Source organism: Orbicella faveolata, unplaced genomic scaffold, assembly GCF_042242905.1.
Source record: "Orbicella faveolata isolate gen_17 unplaced genomic scaffold, um_ofav_v1 contig_48, whole genome shotgun sequence".
NCBI lineage: Eukaryota > Metazoa > Cnidaria > Anthozoa > Scleractinia > Merulinidae > Orbicella > Orbicella faveolata.
Window position 1 is genome coordinate 8744521 of NW_028301578.1, and position 17725 is coordinate 8762245.

Below are 17725 nucleotides of genomic sequence, written 5' to 3' on the forward strand. Positions count from 1 at the left end.
ATGCCCCATCGCCTGTGCCGTCCCTTGCGGTAAGTACTTTTTAATCTAGCCTTCTCAGCTTCAATTGGTCCTTCTGCTGCAAAAGACGCTACAAGTAGGTTTCCACCTCCTTTAACCTTGGGATCAAATTGGAAGGCTGTAAGGCGTCGTGCCAACGATTCCGTATATTATGGTGGGTCAGTGATAGAACACAGTCTCCAGATCAACTACAGCGCGGTATCTCTGTGTAACACATGTACAGAGGTACAAACAACTTAATATTTGTTTCATCGAGAAACGGCACTGTTATGCCGGAAAAATTGCACTTTTTATTTTTGACCGGCATTAAGCTTGTGCCCCTGTATTTTACTCGAAATTATACCGGTATAATGTTTGAGTTTGATTTGTTTGCTTTTTCAAAGAACCCTGTGTTGATCACAGGCACGACTGCCCCAGCCTGAAAGACGACTGCCACAGCAACCCTTTCTCTACTATCTATGCTTGTCCAAAAACCTGTGGTGCTTGTTACTAAAAGAGAAATCTGCAATCGGTAAGTTTTTTTTTTTCTCCAAATATGTTTAAATAACTTAAGTCAAATTAATTCCTTAGTAATAGCTTCAAGTAAAGGAAAATTCATTCTTTCCGATATACCCTTCATCCAATAGTGTTACCCTTATTCCTGAGAACGACGGCACCGGTGACGACAGATCTCTGTCCTTTTGGTGCATTGTCAAGTACAAGAACGCAGCCACCATACAACAATCTTTGAGAATTCATAAGCAACTACATTGCATGCGGGACACTTGCCCTGCCCACTCCTGAACTGAATCGTTGTTTCTTACCATATAACTGATATAGAAGACGTCTTAATCATAAGTATAGCCTTAGAACTCGGGAAACTTTCAGTCACTTGGAAAGAAGCACACGCAAATTATATTTCGGAGTGATTAGGATTTTTCAGACTACCACAGCCTACGATACCTCTACAAATTGTCCCAAGTAGCGTCAAACGACATTTGTGCCAATCAGTAGGCTAGGGAGAATTAGTCAATTGTCGCTATATTTCCTTTAACTTTTAATGAAAGCAACTATATAACTTAAGCCTTATGAACTGCTAAAGGGAGCTTCTGCAAGTGTAGGGTTTACCCCAGCCCCACACAATCAGTCACAGTCAGTCATGTGATATGTAGAAACTGGTCGACCACGAGGTCGAGAGACCGTCGAGAAAATAAAACGGTTGAAGAAGTCTATGTTTTGACTTTGTCTAGTTCTTTTGTGGAAACGAGGGCTAACACACGAAATAATTTTGTTCTCCACAGAAAGATGAATAGCTTTGAAACGCAAGCACTCAGGATTCAGATCACAGATTGCTAAAGCAAGCGTGGGTGATAATTGTAACGGCTGGGGAAAACAGTGATGTTTATAAAAAGAGGGCATAAATGGATGTTAATAAAAAGAGGGCATAAATGGAACTGGTTGAACTGGTCTGTTTTCTTGTCATCCTGTTATTAAACAAATTGCGATAAAACTCCCGATCCGAGCGGAACTAAAAAAAGGGGAAATACTGGGAAAGATGGAAGAAATTATAAAAGACAAAAATTCACCTAAGGGAGTCTAAAGGGATTCTGTAATACTTACTTGAAGGGGGGGGGGGGGGGAAATTAGAGTGGGGGCATAGGAAAAAATGACAATAAGAGAGAGGAGGGGTTGGATGTAAAATTTAAGAGGCTGTCTCCGTAAGAACCGACCACTGATTTTACTTCGAAAATTCGATTTTTATCATAAGCTGGGATTTCAAAGCCCTTAGCTAGTCAATCACTAAAATGAGTTTTGTTTCATTAAAAATTCCAATTGAAGTTTTCTAGGATTGATTGAAGTTCGGTCCGCTCGACCCAAGTTTAATGCCCGCCGAAACTGGAAAAATAGCACATATTGCCGGCGCTCTAAAAAAAATAATATTCGCTCAAAAGTCCCAATTCTTTTTTTCCACTATAGATATATCATAGCAGTTTGTTTAGCCATGTTGCAATCATAATTCAATGTTGTTCCTTCAACGGTTAAAAGAAGATTTTCTAGCCGTTAAATCGAGTTTTCAACCAAACGCGAAAATAGCTCTACTTAGAAGGCACGTTTTAAAAATGTGGCACGTGTTTGAAACTGCTGAACTACATGAATAGAAAGTATAAATGTCCCGTAATTCAAAACAATAATAAAATTTGTCTGCCCACCAGGTTTTCAAAACTAACGACCGCTTAAAGTTCAGGAAATTTTGAAAATATTGCGGTGAGTAACTAACACACTCCCCTTCGTAAATTGCTCCGATAAATTCCCGTAAATTTCTTACCTGGCTTCAAGATTAAAGTTTTGGTCCTTTGTGGCGATCCTCGAAACCTAGGTAGCATTAAAACTGCCAGCATTTCCTTCCAACTGTAGGTTTGTATATAAAGTAGATTTATGCGTTCCTCATCTATGTCGAGCGTGACCGTCACATGCTTCGATGTTCTTTGTATTACTGACCATTGTTTTCCTCGAAGCCGGTTTAACCATGTAGACTCCTCTTGAAAGGTTTGTAGCTATACTCACGGGAAGATTGGGAACTAAATCACTTGTTGTGAACACAAAATAGCCGTGGCATTAATCAATCCTTCCTTGGCTTCCCGAGTCACCATTTACTGTTCATACATGTATGTGTGCCGAGAGTTGTCCAAAAGAGTGCTTCTAGCTACAAACCTTTCAAGAGGAGTCTACATGGTTAAACCGGCTTCGAGGAAAACAATGGTCAGTAATACAAAGAACATCGAAGCATGTGACGGTCACGCTCGACATAGATGAGGAACGCATAAATCTACTTTATATACAAACCTACAGTTGGAAGGAAATGCTGGCAGTTTTAATGCTACCTAGGTTTCGAGGATCGCCACAAAGGACCAAAACTTTAATCTTGAAGCCAGGTAAGAAATTTACGGGAATTTATCGGAGCAATTTACGAAGGGGAGTGTGTTAGTTACTCACCGCAATATTTTCAAAATTTCCTGAACTTTAAGCGGTCGTTAGTTTTGAAAACCTGGTGGGCAGACAAATTTTATTATTGTTTTGAATTACGGGACATTTATACTTTCTATTCATGTAGTTCAGCAGTTTCAAACACGTGCCACATTTTTAAAACGTGCCTTCTAAGTAGAGCTATTTTCGCGTTTGGTTGAAAACTCGATTTAACGGCTAGAAAATCTTCTTTTAACCGTTGAAGGAGCAACATTGAATTATGATTGCAACATGGCTAAACAAACTGCTATGATATATCTATAGTGAAAAAAAAGAATTGGGACTTTTGAACGAATATTATTTTTTTTAGAGCGCCGGCAATATGTGCTATTTTTCCAGTTTCGGCGGGCATTAAACTTGGGTCAAGCGGACCGAACTTCAATCAATCCTAGAAAACTTCAATTGGAATTTTTAATGAAACAAAACTCATTTTAGTGATTGACTAGGTAAGGACTTCGAAATTCCAGCTTATGATAAAAATCGAATTTTCGAAGTAAAATCAGTGGTCGGTTCTTACGGAGACAGCTGTTTGGACTCCATATTTATTATTCGAGCACATGTTTCTACAACCCCTATAGGGGAGTACAACAATTCGTGCAACGTCACATCTGGGTTACAAAACAATACAAAACGATTTATGTAGAATGTTCGGCTTGTCACGCAATGTGACGTCCGATCTCTAGTACAAAACGGCTAGTCTAGAAAGTTCAGCTTTCAACATCCTCCACCTCGCAACTTGCGGTAGCCTGTTGCGACTTAATCAGTCCTTAAAGTAACTTAGTCCTTAAAGCGACTTAGTCAATCCTTATAACGACTTGGTCAGTCCTTATATCGACTTGGTCAGACCTTATAGCGACTTGGACGAACAATCTCTCTTCCTCTCCGACTCCTCTGTGGAAGGGTGACTTCAGGTTCAGCTTCTTCATCTTCATCCTCCATCGTCTCGGCCTCGCTGTCTAACATCCCACCATCTTGTTCAGTACTCTCTGGTGAGCTTGTAATGGGCGGGAGATTGTCAGATTCAGCACAGAGCTCCAATTTGTGCAGTTTGCGAATTGGTCGGGTTAGCAGTCCCGACTTCACCTGGACAGTCGCAGCACGGCATCTTCCATCTCTGCCAAGAATGAGCTGCCGGACAACCCCCATCTTCCAATTTAGACGTTTCTCTCTGTCATCAGCTACAAGGACAACCTCTCCTTGTTTTAAAGGATTTGGCTGAGTCTTCCAAACTTCCCCTTGTGAACCCAGCACTTGATGCAAGTATTCTTTCTTCCATATGTCATTCATGGAGGACAGCCACTTTTTCCTCCGTTGAAATTCATCAGAGATGTTTAGTTCTCTTTTTTCTTCCTTGATGTCTTCTCGCGGTGGCAACAGGAACTTTTCAGGACACAAAGGGATAGGAACACCACCATCAGGATTGCTCGACTCCCACAAGTAAGTGATAGGCCGGCGGTTGATGACTTTCTCCACCTCGGTTAGAGCGGTTACTAATTCCTCCCAGGAAAGCACATCATGGCCCAACGAGCGACGTAGCAGGCCTTTAATAATGCCCAACGCCTTCCAAACTAAAATGTGGTGTTCCAATTTGATAAAATTCAGAGTAAATACTAAGAACCACTTCAAAAATGGCTACTTTTTCGGTGTAAAATAGAAACCTGTCTCGGAGAAAAGTTATTTTTACGTTGCAGGCTTGGAAGTTCCGTTGGAAATGAGTGCAAAATTGGCCTAAAGTAAAACGTGGAGCTTAGACGGAAATCTATGATTGCCATTTAATTCCAAAGACGATTTTTGCAATATACTAAGAATCTTAAACTGGTTTTAAAACTCAGAGGAAAAGTTTCCCTGTTTGCAAGGAATTAAAAAATTCTTCCAAGCAATTTCCTATTCTTTATTTGAACTGAAATGTAATGTTTAAGTCACGCATAAGACACCAAATGATTTTTTTTGAATTTCTTGTCTCGAGAGGTACCTCCTTAGAAAACGATTCAAAATTTCTGATCCCCAAACAACAGAAGAGAGGATTCAAAATTTCAAATCCCCCAAAGAACACTAGAAAGGGTTCAGAATTTCTGATCTCCCAAAAAACATTAGAAAAGGTTCAGAATTTCTGATCCCCCGAAGAACACTAAAAAGGGTTCAGAATTTCTGATCCCTCAAAGAACACTAGAAAGGGTTCAGAATTTCTGATCCCCCAAAGAACACTAGAAAGGGTTCAGAATTTCTGATCCCCTAAAGAACTCTAGAAAGGGTTCAGAATTTCTGATCCCCCAAAGAACACAGGAGAAGATTCAGAATTTCTGATCCCCTGCAAAGCCAGTGTTACATCCAATGTAGCCACATTAAATCATAACATTGAAGACAGGGTTTAGATCTTGCTACCTGCCTGAACAATGTCTAATCAAAATATTTTTCTTGATAACAATATTCAAGTAGAAATTTTATACAAATATAGCATAATTCTTAACAGATTCCATACACTCAGATTATACTGAGAGAGTGATGAAGAACAAGTTTCTTCACAGCAGTCTATTAATATAAGTAACTGTAAACATCACACATTGTATTACAATGATCTATGCACTTCAAAATTACAGTAGCTGTAAGTCTAAAAAAACAATATCAAACAGTACCTAAGAGGATAAGGAAGTTCAGAATTGACCAAAAAAGTGAGATTACTCAAACTGCACAACTGTAGGCATAAATGCAGACTCCACTTTCTCTGTCAGAATTAGCTCACCTTGTGTGAAGGAAAAATTTCTAACAATTTCTGTTTAACATGGAAAGAAGGCACCTCACAGTTATCAAACAAAAAGAGCGTTCAGGAACACTACACTACATTACAGGGATGACAATTAAAGACTGCAATTTACATGTACATTTAAATTTGCAGTTGATACATTTAAGTGGGTCAATGTACTCTACATACATGTATACAGTGTCCTCCAAAAACCTGTTGTCATATAGCAGCGGCCATGGACTTTAGCTTTACCCAACATGTTTTTATATCTTCAATCTAACTTTTTGAGCGGGCTACATGTACCAGTTCATTCACACTTCAGTTACGCAACCAGTTTAACCATGCTCAAAGGAGAAGGGTGTGGGTAAAATTGTTTTTATAAAGACCTGACAGATATGGATGCAAGTATTGTAGCTAATGCTACAAGCAATTCTATTCTTTCTTTTTTAATTTGGCATACTCATCTTGGAGATGTTTCCTGGTAGCTGGCAATAGTTTGCTGTCCTCAGTTAAAGAAGCCCTCCCAAAAACGATCATATCTTATTACTAGTTTATTACTAACTTCATGCTACGTGCAACTATCTCATTCCCGGTTGACGGATGAAAATCTCTATCTTTTTTCTATCCAAGAGGTTTTGTAGATAGAGGATAGCTATCTTTGGCATGGCTTAAAGTTAACTAATATCTATCCATCAGATAGTTAGGAAATAGATAGACTAGCTAAAAACTAGCTTCCTGTATAGATATTCAACAGATACTTAGATGGCCTAGCTATCCACTAACTTGTCTATCCAAAAACCACCACTACTGTAGTAAGCCAAAAACTAGGCTATCTGAAGACTAGTCCTTATATTGAACAATAAAACACTATCCTATCTGAAACCTACCTCTGCTGTAGCTAGTAACAAGATAGCCTATCTGAAAACTACCCATCACTCATATCGCACTGTGATAACCTACCCAAAAGCCAGAGATAGTAAAAAGATAGTAGCCAATCTAAAAATTATCCATCACTCATGTACACGTAGCACTTTAATATTAACCTAGCCAAAAGCTTTCTTAGTCACAGGTGGTGAAAATATAGCTAACTATTGAAAACTCTTCATTACTCATTTCATATTGAACTTTGATACCTGCTCTTCAAATCCTAAACCTAAGTGAAATCTCTGTATTTACATAGGAAAATGTATAAATAACTCATAGTTTTATTTAAACCTGCTACAGTTGTACATTAAAATTTAATACCAAAAACCAGGCACATCCAGATGCAAAAGGAGGACAAATCTGGCTGGAAATGAGTTTCCATTATGTTGCGATTTATCACAAAACTTAAATAAATTTAACATATATCTTTCAAAAATCCTGTTTGAAACACTTCTCAGCTACTTAAATTGGAGTCTAGTAAATGTTTACATTCTTCAGTAAATTTTCATGAAATGTAAACAGATTTCGTGACCGGAAAAGCACAAAATATTCTTGAAATGAATTTCAAATTTCAATTACATTAATTTCTTCATGAAAGTATTTTTTTCAATTAATTTTATCCATGAATCATGTGTTTTTCAAATTATGGTAAGCCTTATGTACAAATTTCTGGAAGTGGTTAAAAGTAATTTTCCGTAACCTAGCTGTGAATTATATCTGCTGTTCTAAATAACCTCTATTTGCATAACGAAATGCCAAATTATAAAAAAACCTTTGAAATACTGCCCAATTAAAGAGAACTTCAACCACCCTAATGAAAATAACATCAGTCTTTTGCAACTCGAGTAATAAGTGGCAAACAAAAGGTCTTGATAATGTAACATGCACATCTAACATAACCTCAAGAGCACCACCATGAACCTGAAAATCAAAAAGGTGAAGGATGTTGCTTTTTGATATTTTGTGTTTTAGGTGTTGTATAATACATACATGTATGCCCACTTGATCCTAGACAAGATATACACTAGCTATATGAAGTATATGTAAACTACATGACAGAGCTCACATTTATTGCACTTATTGTACTTTTACAATGAATGATTTTCCCAACGCGAAATTGTTCGTATATTGTTGTGTTGAATACAGTTGCTTTCATAACTCCTTTAGGAAATGAACATTTGCATTCACGAAATCAACAAGACTTAACAGTGTGTTAAAGCATCTGCATCTTCTGCAATCTTCCACGATCAATTTAACCGGCCAGAACGTTTCCAGTATTTCAAGAACCTTCACAAATTATGCAAGAAAATCAGTTTACCTTGGAAAGCTGCAGGGACCATAAGCTTTCTGTAAACCTGACGAGTGTAAGAGAAACCGCCAGCTGCTGGCAAATAGTTTGATTGCCACACTGTTTTGCCGACGAAACTTCATACTTTTCCACCTTTACTGGGATTTGACTCAACTGGAATAACAACGGACATCTGTAAACAATTTGTGACTGCTTTCCAACGTAGAGCAAGGCTATAAAATAACAGAGAGCTTTGTTATCGAATCCTAACAACATTGACCACGATCTTTGCCCGCCATTTTGGTGTTTCCGTCCGATCCCATAATCCTTCGGTGAATCTGATAAATGAATACTTTTGACCAGCAGATTCCCTTTCCAAAGGAGTCGGTTATTTGCGCGCAATTTCGAATCCAACATTGTCAATAGCAGCAAGAAACATGGAATGATTTGTCCAAGTTCAAATGAGTATCTTGATTGCTTCGGTGAAAGAAAGGCAAGTCGCAGAAAAGTAAGTATATCATAATTGCTGCTCAACATTAAAGTTAGCTGCTCAATCTTTGAATCGAAATCAATGTTGTGGTTGAAGAAATTTCGTTGTTATATTTATTTCGCGATCACTGAAACACAAGAAAAACGTTTGTTCTCCTGATTTTATTAGCACCCGTAACGAGGAAATTATTCACACGCATTTCCTATGTATGAAATGCTTGCATAATAGCTTGTTAGTGTGCTTTTTGAAGGGGTAACTTAAAGTTTACACTGAATTGATTTGAAGCTACAGATCACGCTCGATACACTTCACTACCGCATTGCCTACATACTGCTCTTTATTCTTTACAAAAGAATACACTCCCGATCAATTGATTAATGAAAAACAATGTTAATTCTATCGCTATTTATAAAAATATTTAGCTTCAATTGCTTCATTGCAGAGCAGAGGAAAAAAAAAAGGCAAGAATAGCGGCCGTCAATCCGAAACGAACACATTAAAGCAGAAAACGGAGGTGGCGCAGACGGCAGCTGAGTCCTGATTAAAATTCTTGTTATCTTTGATGTGAACTTTAAATAACAGCTTGTAATTCTGGAGCCTAAATTCATATCTTTTTGAATTGGAAATAAAACCTTTCACTGTCCGGCATGAAACTGCAATTTTTGTCTCGATCCTTTGGCGTGGTTTTAAATCGTTATAAATAATGACCTATCTGTGAATAATTCATTTGTGTACTTTTCTGATGCCCTTTGCTCTGTGATCCATTTTGTCTGTAATGTGCTTAAAGTTACTATCCAATCGTTACTTTTTAGCTATCAGACATCTAGTTAATTTCCTGTGAATTATAAATAGACGGCTATTTCTGTCCTGTCACCTGATAAGGGGGATCAGAAATTCTGAATCCTTTTAAGAATTATAGGTAGATGACCGTTTTGTTCTGATAAGTTATGCACTGGGGGATCAGAATTTTTGAATCCCTTTAAGTCATGTGGGATCAGAAATTCTGAATTGCTGTAGAATTATAAATCGACAGCTCTTTCTATCATATTAGCAGATTTGGTGGGGGAGGGGGATCAGAAATTCGCAATACTTTTAGAACCATGAACAGATAGCCGTTTTTGTCCCGTGAGGTGATGGGGATCAGAAATTCTGAATGCATTTAGAATTATAAGTAGATGACTGTTTTGCTCTGACGGGTTGTGGACTGGGGATCACTTTTTTGAATCTATTAAAGTCTTGAGGGATCAGAAATTCTGAATCCTTTTAGAATCATAGATAGATGACCGTTTTATTCTGATAAGTTGTGGACCGGGAGATCAGAAAATCTGAATCTCTCAAAAAAGGAAAGCACGATGGGTGCATGATCTTTTTTACATTAAATTGTACATTTTGGTGAAATTGGATGTATTGTCCCTGGCGGACTCAACTGAACACTTCTTTTTCTCCTTCCAATAAGCCAAAACCTTTCGGAAACACAAACTTTTTCGGCATCAAATACCAGTACCCTTCGGAATTGTTCCAAATTGGAATGCCACATTTTAGTTTGGAAGGCGTTGCCCACTAACCTCTCCCACGCTCCTCCCCACCAAGGTCCGCGTTCCACCACAAATTGCCACTTCATGTCAAGATTCTTCTCTTTAACCCACTTAGCTGCCGCCACAAAGTTTGATCCGTGATCACTTATGCACAACTGTGGGACACCTCTTCTGTCCATAAATCTCTGCAGTGCCTGAGTCAACGCTTCTACAGACAACGACGTCACAAGTTCCAAATGAATGGCTCTAACTGACATGCAGGTAAATACTACGAACCAGACCTTACTGTTATCCTTCAGGTATAACGGTCCTCCTAGATCCATGCCAGTTGTTTCAAAGGGACGCTTGCAAGTTACACGACACCTAGGGAAAGGAGGTGTCTGTTCAGATACAGGAGCCGCCAAGAACCTGCTACATTTCCTGCACTTCCGTATCACTGATGAGACTGATTTCTTAGAGCGCAGGATCCAAATCCCTTGGCGTCTCAGTTCCGATATAACTGTTGCAGTACCAGCGTGTTGCATTTGTCCGTGAATATGAAGCACCAATTGGTTGACAACACCACACTTCTTAACCAGCACTGGATGGAGTTCCTCAAAGGTCGCCTCCACTTGTTGCAAACGACCCCCCATACTGATTAATCCTCCTTCCAAGAACGGGTGTAAGGACCGCAGACTAGACTGGCGGTAAACTGGTCGGCTATTTTCCGTTGACTCTAATTCCCTCCAGAAAAACTTCTTTTGCACTTGTTTCAGGATGACCATTTTGGCATATTGCAACTCTTCTGAGGTCAGCATATTTTGGGTGCTTTTAGGAGACTTGCGCCAATGTAGCATCCAAGCTACACTTCTCAAAGTGCGAAGGTACTTGCTCGTTCGGGGTGGGTCAACAGTTTCCTCCACATATTTCGGTTCTTGATTGTCAGCTACGGCCATCATCAGCAATGCAGCAGCTGTGTCATTCTTTGGGTGCTTCGGCCATTCTGCCTCAGGTCGTTTCAACCACTCCGGGCCGCTCCACCAAATCTTGGAGTCAGACAACTGAGCTACCGTCATACCCCGAGTAGGTAAGTCTGCAGGGTTTTCATCTGTTGGAACCCACGACCACACTCCACCAACAACAGTGATCTCTTCCACACGGTTAGCGACAAACACTCCACCCACACGCGGTCCCTGACTTATCCACGAGAGAGCAACACTGGAATCTGTCCAAAGGAATTCATCATCAATCTTAAAGACACCGCTGTACTCCAATCTCAGTGAATTGAGAAGTCGAGCTCCTAGTAAGGCACCAAGAAGTTCAAGGCGAAGTATCGTGTGTCCGTTCGGTGGGGCAAGTCGACATTTCGAAGCAACAAGATTCACTGTTACGTCCCCATTTGTATCTGCAACACGAATGTAGGCTCCCGCAGCATAGGCTCTAGAGGAGGCGTCACAGAAAACGTGCAGTGACAGTTTTGTGTCCTTGCACTGAGAGGGTGTTATTCCCAACCATCGGTTTACTCTCAGATGGTTTCCTCCTGACAACCCTTTCAAAACTTCTTCAACACGCCTTCGCAAATCCGGGTTAACTTCCTCATCCCATCCGAGCTTCTCTTTCCAACAGCCTTGGACAATAATCTTCAGTGGAGTGACAGCTGGGCTCACTAGCCCACATGGGTCGTAAACCTTAGACAGACAGGACAAGACTTCGCTTCGTAAGTTTCTTGGGTACCATAACTTCCAGATCAACAAGTGGAAGAAGTTCATCAGATTTTAAGTCCCAACTAACCCCAAGTACTTTGTGAAGTTGCTGCACTTGGCTGTCTGACAACTCGTGGAGCAGATTTTGATCGTTGGACCGAAATTTCCGCAGGTTAAAGCCACCATCTTTAAAGATACGCACTGCTTCGTGCCAGAATTACCTTGCTTCCTCAGTGTTCTCCATTGAGTTCACTGGGTCATCCATGTAGAGGTTGCGAAGAAGCTGGGAAGCCATTTGTGATTCACTGATGAAACCCTCTAAATGCTGTTTCAGGACTACTTGCAGCAGAAATGGTGATGATTTGGCACCAAAGAAAACCTTTTTGTATCTGTACACCTCAATCTCCCCTTGCGGGTTGAGCCACAAGAAGCAACAAACATTTCGGTCTTCCTCACGAAGCGACAGCTGCAGAAATGCCTTTTCAAGGTCACCTACAACACCGACTTTGCCAACTCTGAAACGGAGAAGTATGCCCCACAACAGCGGTAACAAGTTTGGCCCTTTCTCAAGGGCATCATTAAGAGAAAGGCCTCCTTCAGACTTAGCTGAGGCATCATGCACAATACGCAGTTTAGTTGTCTCCCGATCAAGCTTAACAACTCCTCGATGTGGAAGATAGGACTGAGGAATGCAGGCTTCTGGTAACAGCTCAATGTGACCCTCTTCGAGGAGTGTTTTTAACTGAATGCCATATGGTGTGTACTTTTCAGGCGTCAACTTTCTCACCATGCGACGAAGCCTTGTTTCACAAAGGGCCTTGTTAAGTGCTAAATGCTTTCGAGCTTGAGGTTTCCAAGGCCACGACACAACATACTTCCCAGATTCGTTGCGTTGGATAGCATTCTTTACCTCCAGCTCAAGGTCTCGTTCCAACACTTCCTCCTGTGCAACACCAAGGTGGTCCAAAGTCCAAAAGTTCTGCAGTTGTTCATGAACAGAGGCCCGAAATGCATGGATATGAGCTCTGGCAGCCACACCCGCAAATGGAATGGATCCACTTCCACCATGAAGGACCCACCCAAAAATTGTCGGTGTTCCTTTGAGACCATTCCTCAATTTAATTGTCATACCTTGGACAATGGTGTCATAGCAATCTTCTCCAAACACAATACCAATACTATCTGTACCAGGGCCAGCGAGATCAGCAAGGACTGGACAACCACCAACAACCTCTTGAAGGGCTCTATAGGACTCAGGCTCCACCCTCTCAAAGACACCAGACAACTCATCCATCACTACAGCTTGGAAGGTAAAGGTATTTGGAAGGTTTATTCCTCTTGCAGTCACCTCAACAACATCGAATTCGCCTTCCAGCACATCTCCAAGTGTCTCAATCCGCAAATGACGTTTTCCAACAACTCTCTTTGGTATATTTGCAGCCAAAGATGATGACATCATTGTAAAAGTGGCTCCAGTGTCACACAATGCTCTTACAGCCACAGCCCCAATAACAACACACACAGTTCTCATCATCACGCCAGCAGTTTTGATGTCAGCATTCTTAGCGGAAGACATTACAGCAGCTGTTGGAGGTTGCGATAACGGTGGCAAATGACTCTGGTTAGCTGGTGTATAAGGAGGGGCAGCAGGATTCCAACTTGGGTGGCTTGGTGGGTTACCCGTACTCGGAGTGGGGTTTTGAACTTCTGGAATTTTCACTCCGCCTGTCTTGCATAGCTGAGGGATATGGGATCCTCGTCCACACGGGCATGGTTTTCGAAACCTGCATGCTGTCATCCGGTGTCCACTTCGAGCACAACGAAAGCAAGCCCTTATTTCCTTCACTTTCTTAAAGCGATCATCAACTGACATAGGTACAGAGCACTGTTTAGGACTATGTGGACCCTTGCAGAAGGTACAGGTTACAGATTTAGCCATTAAACCAGATGCAGTTGGCAACAAAGGTTTTTCCTTTTCGATACACTGGTGGTGTTTAGATGGCTGTTCTATCTCAACAGTCTGGTCAGCACTCTCTCGAATTTCCAGTTCCTGTTCCAAAAATTTCAACAGCTTCGAGAATGTTACATCCTCCTTTGATAAGCCAGCTTTTTCTCGGGCCCACACCAAGCTCCAATCCTTGGGAAGTTTTGATTCAATCAAAGGCATCAAAAGGGTTCCATATTGTTCAGTAGTAACTCCTTGTACTTCAAGCGCTCGCACAGTTGCACAAAGCTCATCCAATGCATCTCTCATAGCTTTATTGGATTGTTTAAGTGCTTTCATTTCTGCTAGTTTAGTCATTAGGCGAGTTTTTTGCACTTCATCCTTGCCATAGCGTGATGTCAAGCGTTGTACAGCAATTTCATAGTTTGCCTCTTCAGTTTTGATGTTTGCAATGTATCCTGCGGCTTCGTCATATAGCAGGGACTTTAAGTAAACAAACTTCTGCACAGTAGGTATTTCAACGTTATCATGTATTGCTACTCTGAAAATGTCCAAAATTCTGGCCAGTCCAACACATCGCCCGAGAATTTCCTAAGGTCGGTTTTTGGCAACTTCATTTTAGGCGCACTTGACGTATGTTTTGGTGATGGTGCAATGGGTTCAGGCTTCTCATTTGTATTTTGCTTTTGGCTGTTTTTTAACCATAATTTCACATCATGAATTCGTTCTCTTACCATATCGAACCATGGTCCTTGGGCGTCCACTTCATCTACTACTTGCGAGTCATCGTCCAAGAGCTTCTCGATTTCCATCTGCAGATCCTCGGCTTTCTGCAATTTCGTAACAATCGAATCGAGTTTTTCTTCCACGCGAGCAATTTCAGGCGAGTCGGACTCAATCATGTTTCTAACAGCGTCAAAATCCCTTTTCATCCAGCCTCTCAACCCAGTGCGTGCTCTCTTCAGCTGATCAATTTGTTTCGTCTTCATTTCGATCGGTGTTGGCGACAAACGAAAGCAAACAACACTCGAGGCTAGCGATCAAACACGTCGCGGGTCACCTTTGTGAATGAGTTTCTCACGTAATTTACGCGAAATAGACAAGATTCGAGTTTAACACTAGTTCTGCTGAATAAAAAGACTCAAGAGGGAATGTCCACTAACGAAGAGCCAGTCGTCGCACATGAAAAAAACAAAAAAACAAAAAAACAAAAAAAACAAAGTTTTCATATTCCTCTCAGAGATAGCGTATGGTAAGCCTAGAAACGTGCCGGGATTTTTTTCTTTAATTATTTTTCTAAACCCGCCAAACAAAATCCCAAATTCGTTACGGTCCCAGGTCTGGTCAAAAACACGCAAAATTTAGTGACTAATACCTTATCATAAACTTCACTCTGTTTAATCGGCATCACAACAACACTCCAGTTTGAGCCTGGAAACGTATTGTTCAGGGGTTTACAAGTCTTCTAAGGCTGAGTATACTTCTGTGGGTTACTTATCAAGGTCACGACGAGCCGCCTAAAATCACTAAAATTCGCTTCCTCAAAATTCTTAATTATGCACACATTTTCAATCGGCAAATTCGCTACCCGGTAAGACACTGTAACACCTAAAATTCTAACATTTCGAAAGAAGAAATTTCACTGTTAAATCTGGTATAAAAATGATTTTCGGGCTTTTCATCAGCGCTGAGTACTAACGCTCTCAAAATCGTGATAATCACAACACTAACCTGCTAGAAACGAAAACAATAGGCAAGTGCCTGTGACCAGATAATCAAAAGGAATGTGAAAATGTCTCTTTGCATTTGATATTCTCGGTATGTGGACTTAAACTATGGCAGAAAAGTCGTGTTGAGCTCACCTTCTGTAAAATATGACATTCAAATAATACGTACTGGTGTATTCAGAATCCTACATTGTAACCATTGGGACGCGTGGAGTTCGGCAAATTCCGCAAAGTACATCATCTTCCTATTGACATTCAACTGACTCCGATATAATCTATCACATTCCATTTCCTTGTTCTTAAAAAGCAATCCATAAAAGTGGTGAGGCCTTCCAGCTTCAGTGCCTTGCTTGCTTAAGCGAAATACTTATGTGCTGTTCTCCTAGCTCATGATGCATGCTGAAATGTAAATTTGGAAATTTGGAAATGTAAATTTGGCGTCCTGTCGACCTAATTTATCTGTCACGCAATGGTCACTTGATAGGATTTTGTCACGCGTTGCCAAAAATGGATAAAAGAATAATGAATAGAAAGATTTAATAAGACTTTCAAAGCAAACAATTTTTATTTTAAAGATTAAAGGATCCAAACGAGACCCGTAAAATATCGCGCAGAAATTTTCCTGGCGGAGAAACTGCGTTTTTATTTTTTTTTATTTTTTTTATTTTTAGCTCGGGAGGGAGGGGGGGGGGGGGGGGAATGAGTTGGGAATACTCCTATATATGGGCCATCAGAGATATGTGCCGCCCAAAAGAGTATGGTTGTTGAGCTGTTTGTCTCTGAAAAAGGTGTTTGGACCATATTGGCCTGAAATAGGGTGGATTTTTCCCTCAGGCTTTGGCCTTGAGTATTCAGTTTACAAGGAACCGATTATTTCCGCATTAACATTGGCAAATTTGTTGTCCTTCTCAAATGTTTTCACAGATGAGGCCTTTTTCTTGTTTGCTGGTTTGCCGTTTACTAATTTTATAGGTCTGAAAATTGGGTATCGACTTTTACTTCCTGGGGACTGGGGTGGGGAGATTTTGGAGTTGTGTGACGTCTCAGTCTAACTATTTCATGTGATAGTTCAATGCCGAATGATGTATCGTATGCTGTCATGATATGTTTCCATTTTGTTATATAACCACAATATTTATAACTATTTATGAAATTTTTGGCAAGTTTATTACCGTAAGCGGAAAAAAAGCCTCGGCACTTTTAGGCGAAAGTTGAACTTGCTTACAGGCATGCGTTGAAAGGGCAAATGGACCTCACGTTTACTTGCTAGTGTAAGCTAGCTGCAGTCCGTATAACGAATGACGTGCGATCAATTTGTGTTGGCTGCCGATGGGTGGAAAACTTCCGCGGACTTGCCTGTAAATATTGATTTCGACTAAAGGGAATGCAGGCTATCGCAAATCGTTACGTCTACTAGCGACTCCGTTTGACCAACACTTCGGGTCTTGAGAAAAAATAATCAAAGAGTTTCACGATGGAACTGATTTCACTGCCAGAATCGATGAAGATTGTAGCGTATTCACAGCCAGCTTAAATTTTCCAAAACAATTGTGGTGGTCCTGAATCTGCTTCCACCATTTTTTTACACTTACCAAAAACGTAAAACTTGACATGGTGATTAGAATTCGATTAAAAAAGTTTACAGGAGCCGGTCTTGAGTTACAAACCCATTAAAAAAATGTACAATTAAGAGTGCTTCAAATGGGTTATTCGTTTGCATCACGAAAATGGCCACCACTTGCTCACCAGTGTTTGGGCATTTGTTTGATACAATTATTGTAGTATCGATGGGAGGCGGGTGCGGTCCGGATTTGAGCCCTGGCCGGAGACATTGTGCTGTGTTCTTGGGCAAGCCACTTTACTCTCACAGTGCCCCTCTCCACCCGGATGTATAAATGGTTACCGGCAAACTTAATGCTGGGGGTAACCCTGCGATGGCCTGGCATCCATCCATAGGGGAGTAGAAATACCCTTAGTCGCCTCTTGCTACAGAAACCGGGATAAGCTCCGGCCTCAAGCCACTAGGTTCGTATTCAGTGTTGCGGGACAGATTTTAGAGCTCTGGGAGGACTTCAACAACTCTTTAATCACTGTGGTTTGGCTGGCTTCAGATCACTAAGTGCAGCTTACAAATAAAAAGACGCTATAATAAAGCGCGTTCCTGGTCTACAATGTTCTGTGATTGGTTAAGATGAACCATGGGTCTTCTTGTGATTGGTTAACCTCAGCTGTTTTGGAATTCTAACCGAACCTGGTAACGTCGGTGTTCTTTAATCTGCCTGAACCATGTTCCTGGTTTAGCTAAGAAAAGCCTATATAACTTCCAAACTGGACGGTTCACTTAAAAGGTTGGCAAAGGTGAACTTGATTTTC

General features: G+C 40.7%; 2 protein-coding genes and 1 long non-coding RNA gene across 3 annotated transcripts; 1 reads left to right on the forward strand and 2 right to left on the reverse strand.

The window, feature by feature from the left end:
- Positions 1-3318: 3318 nt before the first annotated feature.
- On the reverse strand, positions 3319-8136 carry LOC149096377 (uncharacterized). The gene is made up of 2 exons (XM_089280984.1): positions 8004-8136; positions 3319-7606 (listed from the first exon to the last, which is right to left on the reverse strand). Exon 2 carries the CDS (start codon positions 4306-4308, stop codon positions 3862-3864), a length of 447 nt encoding a protein of 148 aa, XP_089137110.1. The 5' UTR covers positions 4309-7606; positions 8004-8136; the 3' UTR covers positions 3319-3861.
- A 189-nt stretch (positions 8137-8325) lies between these two features.
- LOC149096378 (uncharacterized) lies at positions 8326-9132 on the forward strand. The gene is made up of 2 exons (XR_016204512.1): positions 8326-8481; positions 8906-9132. It is a non-coding gene; the product is annotated as an uncharacterized LOC149096378 (long non-coding RNA).
- A 575-nt stretch (positions 9133-9707) lies between these two features.
- LOC149096379 (uncharacterized) lies at positions 9708-14614 on the reverse strand. Its single transcript, XM_089280892.1, has 4 exons — positions 14360-14614; positions 11902-14108; positions 10029-11702; positions 9708-9723 (listed from the first exon to the last, which is right to left on the reverse strand). The coding sequence occupies exons 1-4, from the start codon at positions 14612-14614 to the stop codon at positions 9708-9710; spliced, it is 4152 nt and encodes a 1383-aa protein (XP_089137018.1).
- Positions 14615-17725: the final 3111 nt, after the last annotated feature.

Excerpts from the sequence above, each read along its gene's own strand:
- LOC149096379 (XM_089280892.1), bottom strand. The coding sequence starts at position 14,614 with ATGAAGACGAAACAAATTGATCAGCTGAAGAGAGCACGCACTGGGTTG. Across the intron at positions 14,109-14,359 it reads AAGGACCATGGTTCGATATG|TCCCTGCTATATGACGAAGC; the intron begins GTAAGAGAACGA and ends GTTTACTTAAAG. Across the intron at positions 11,703-11,901 it reads GAGAACACTGAGGAAGCAAG|AAACTTACGAAGCGAAGTCT; the intron begins GTAATTCTGGCA and ends ATGGTACCCAAG.
- LOC149096377 (XM_089280984.1), bottom strand. The coding sequence starts at position 4,308 with ATGAATGACATATGGAAGAAAGAATACTTGCATCAAGTGCTGGGTTCA.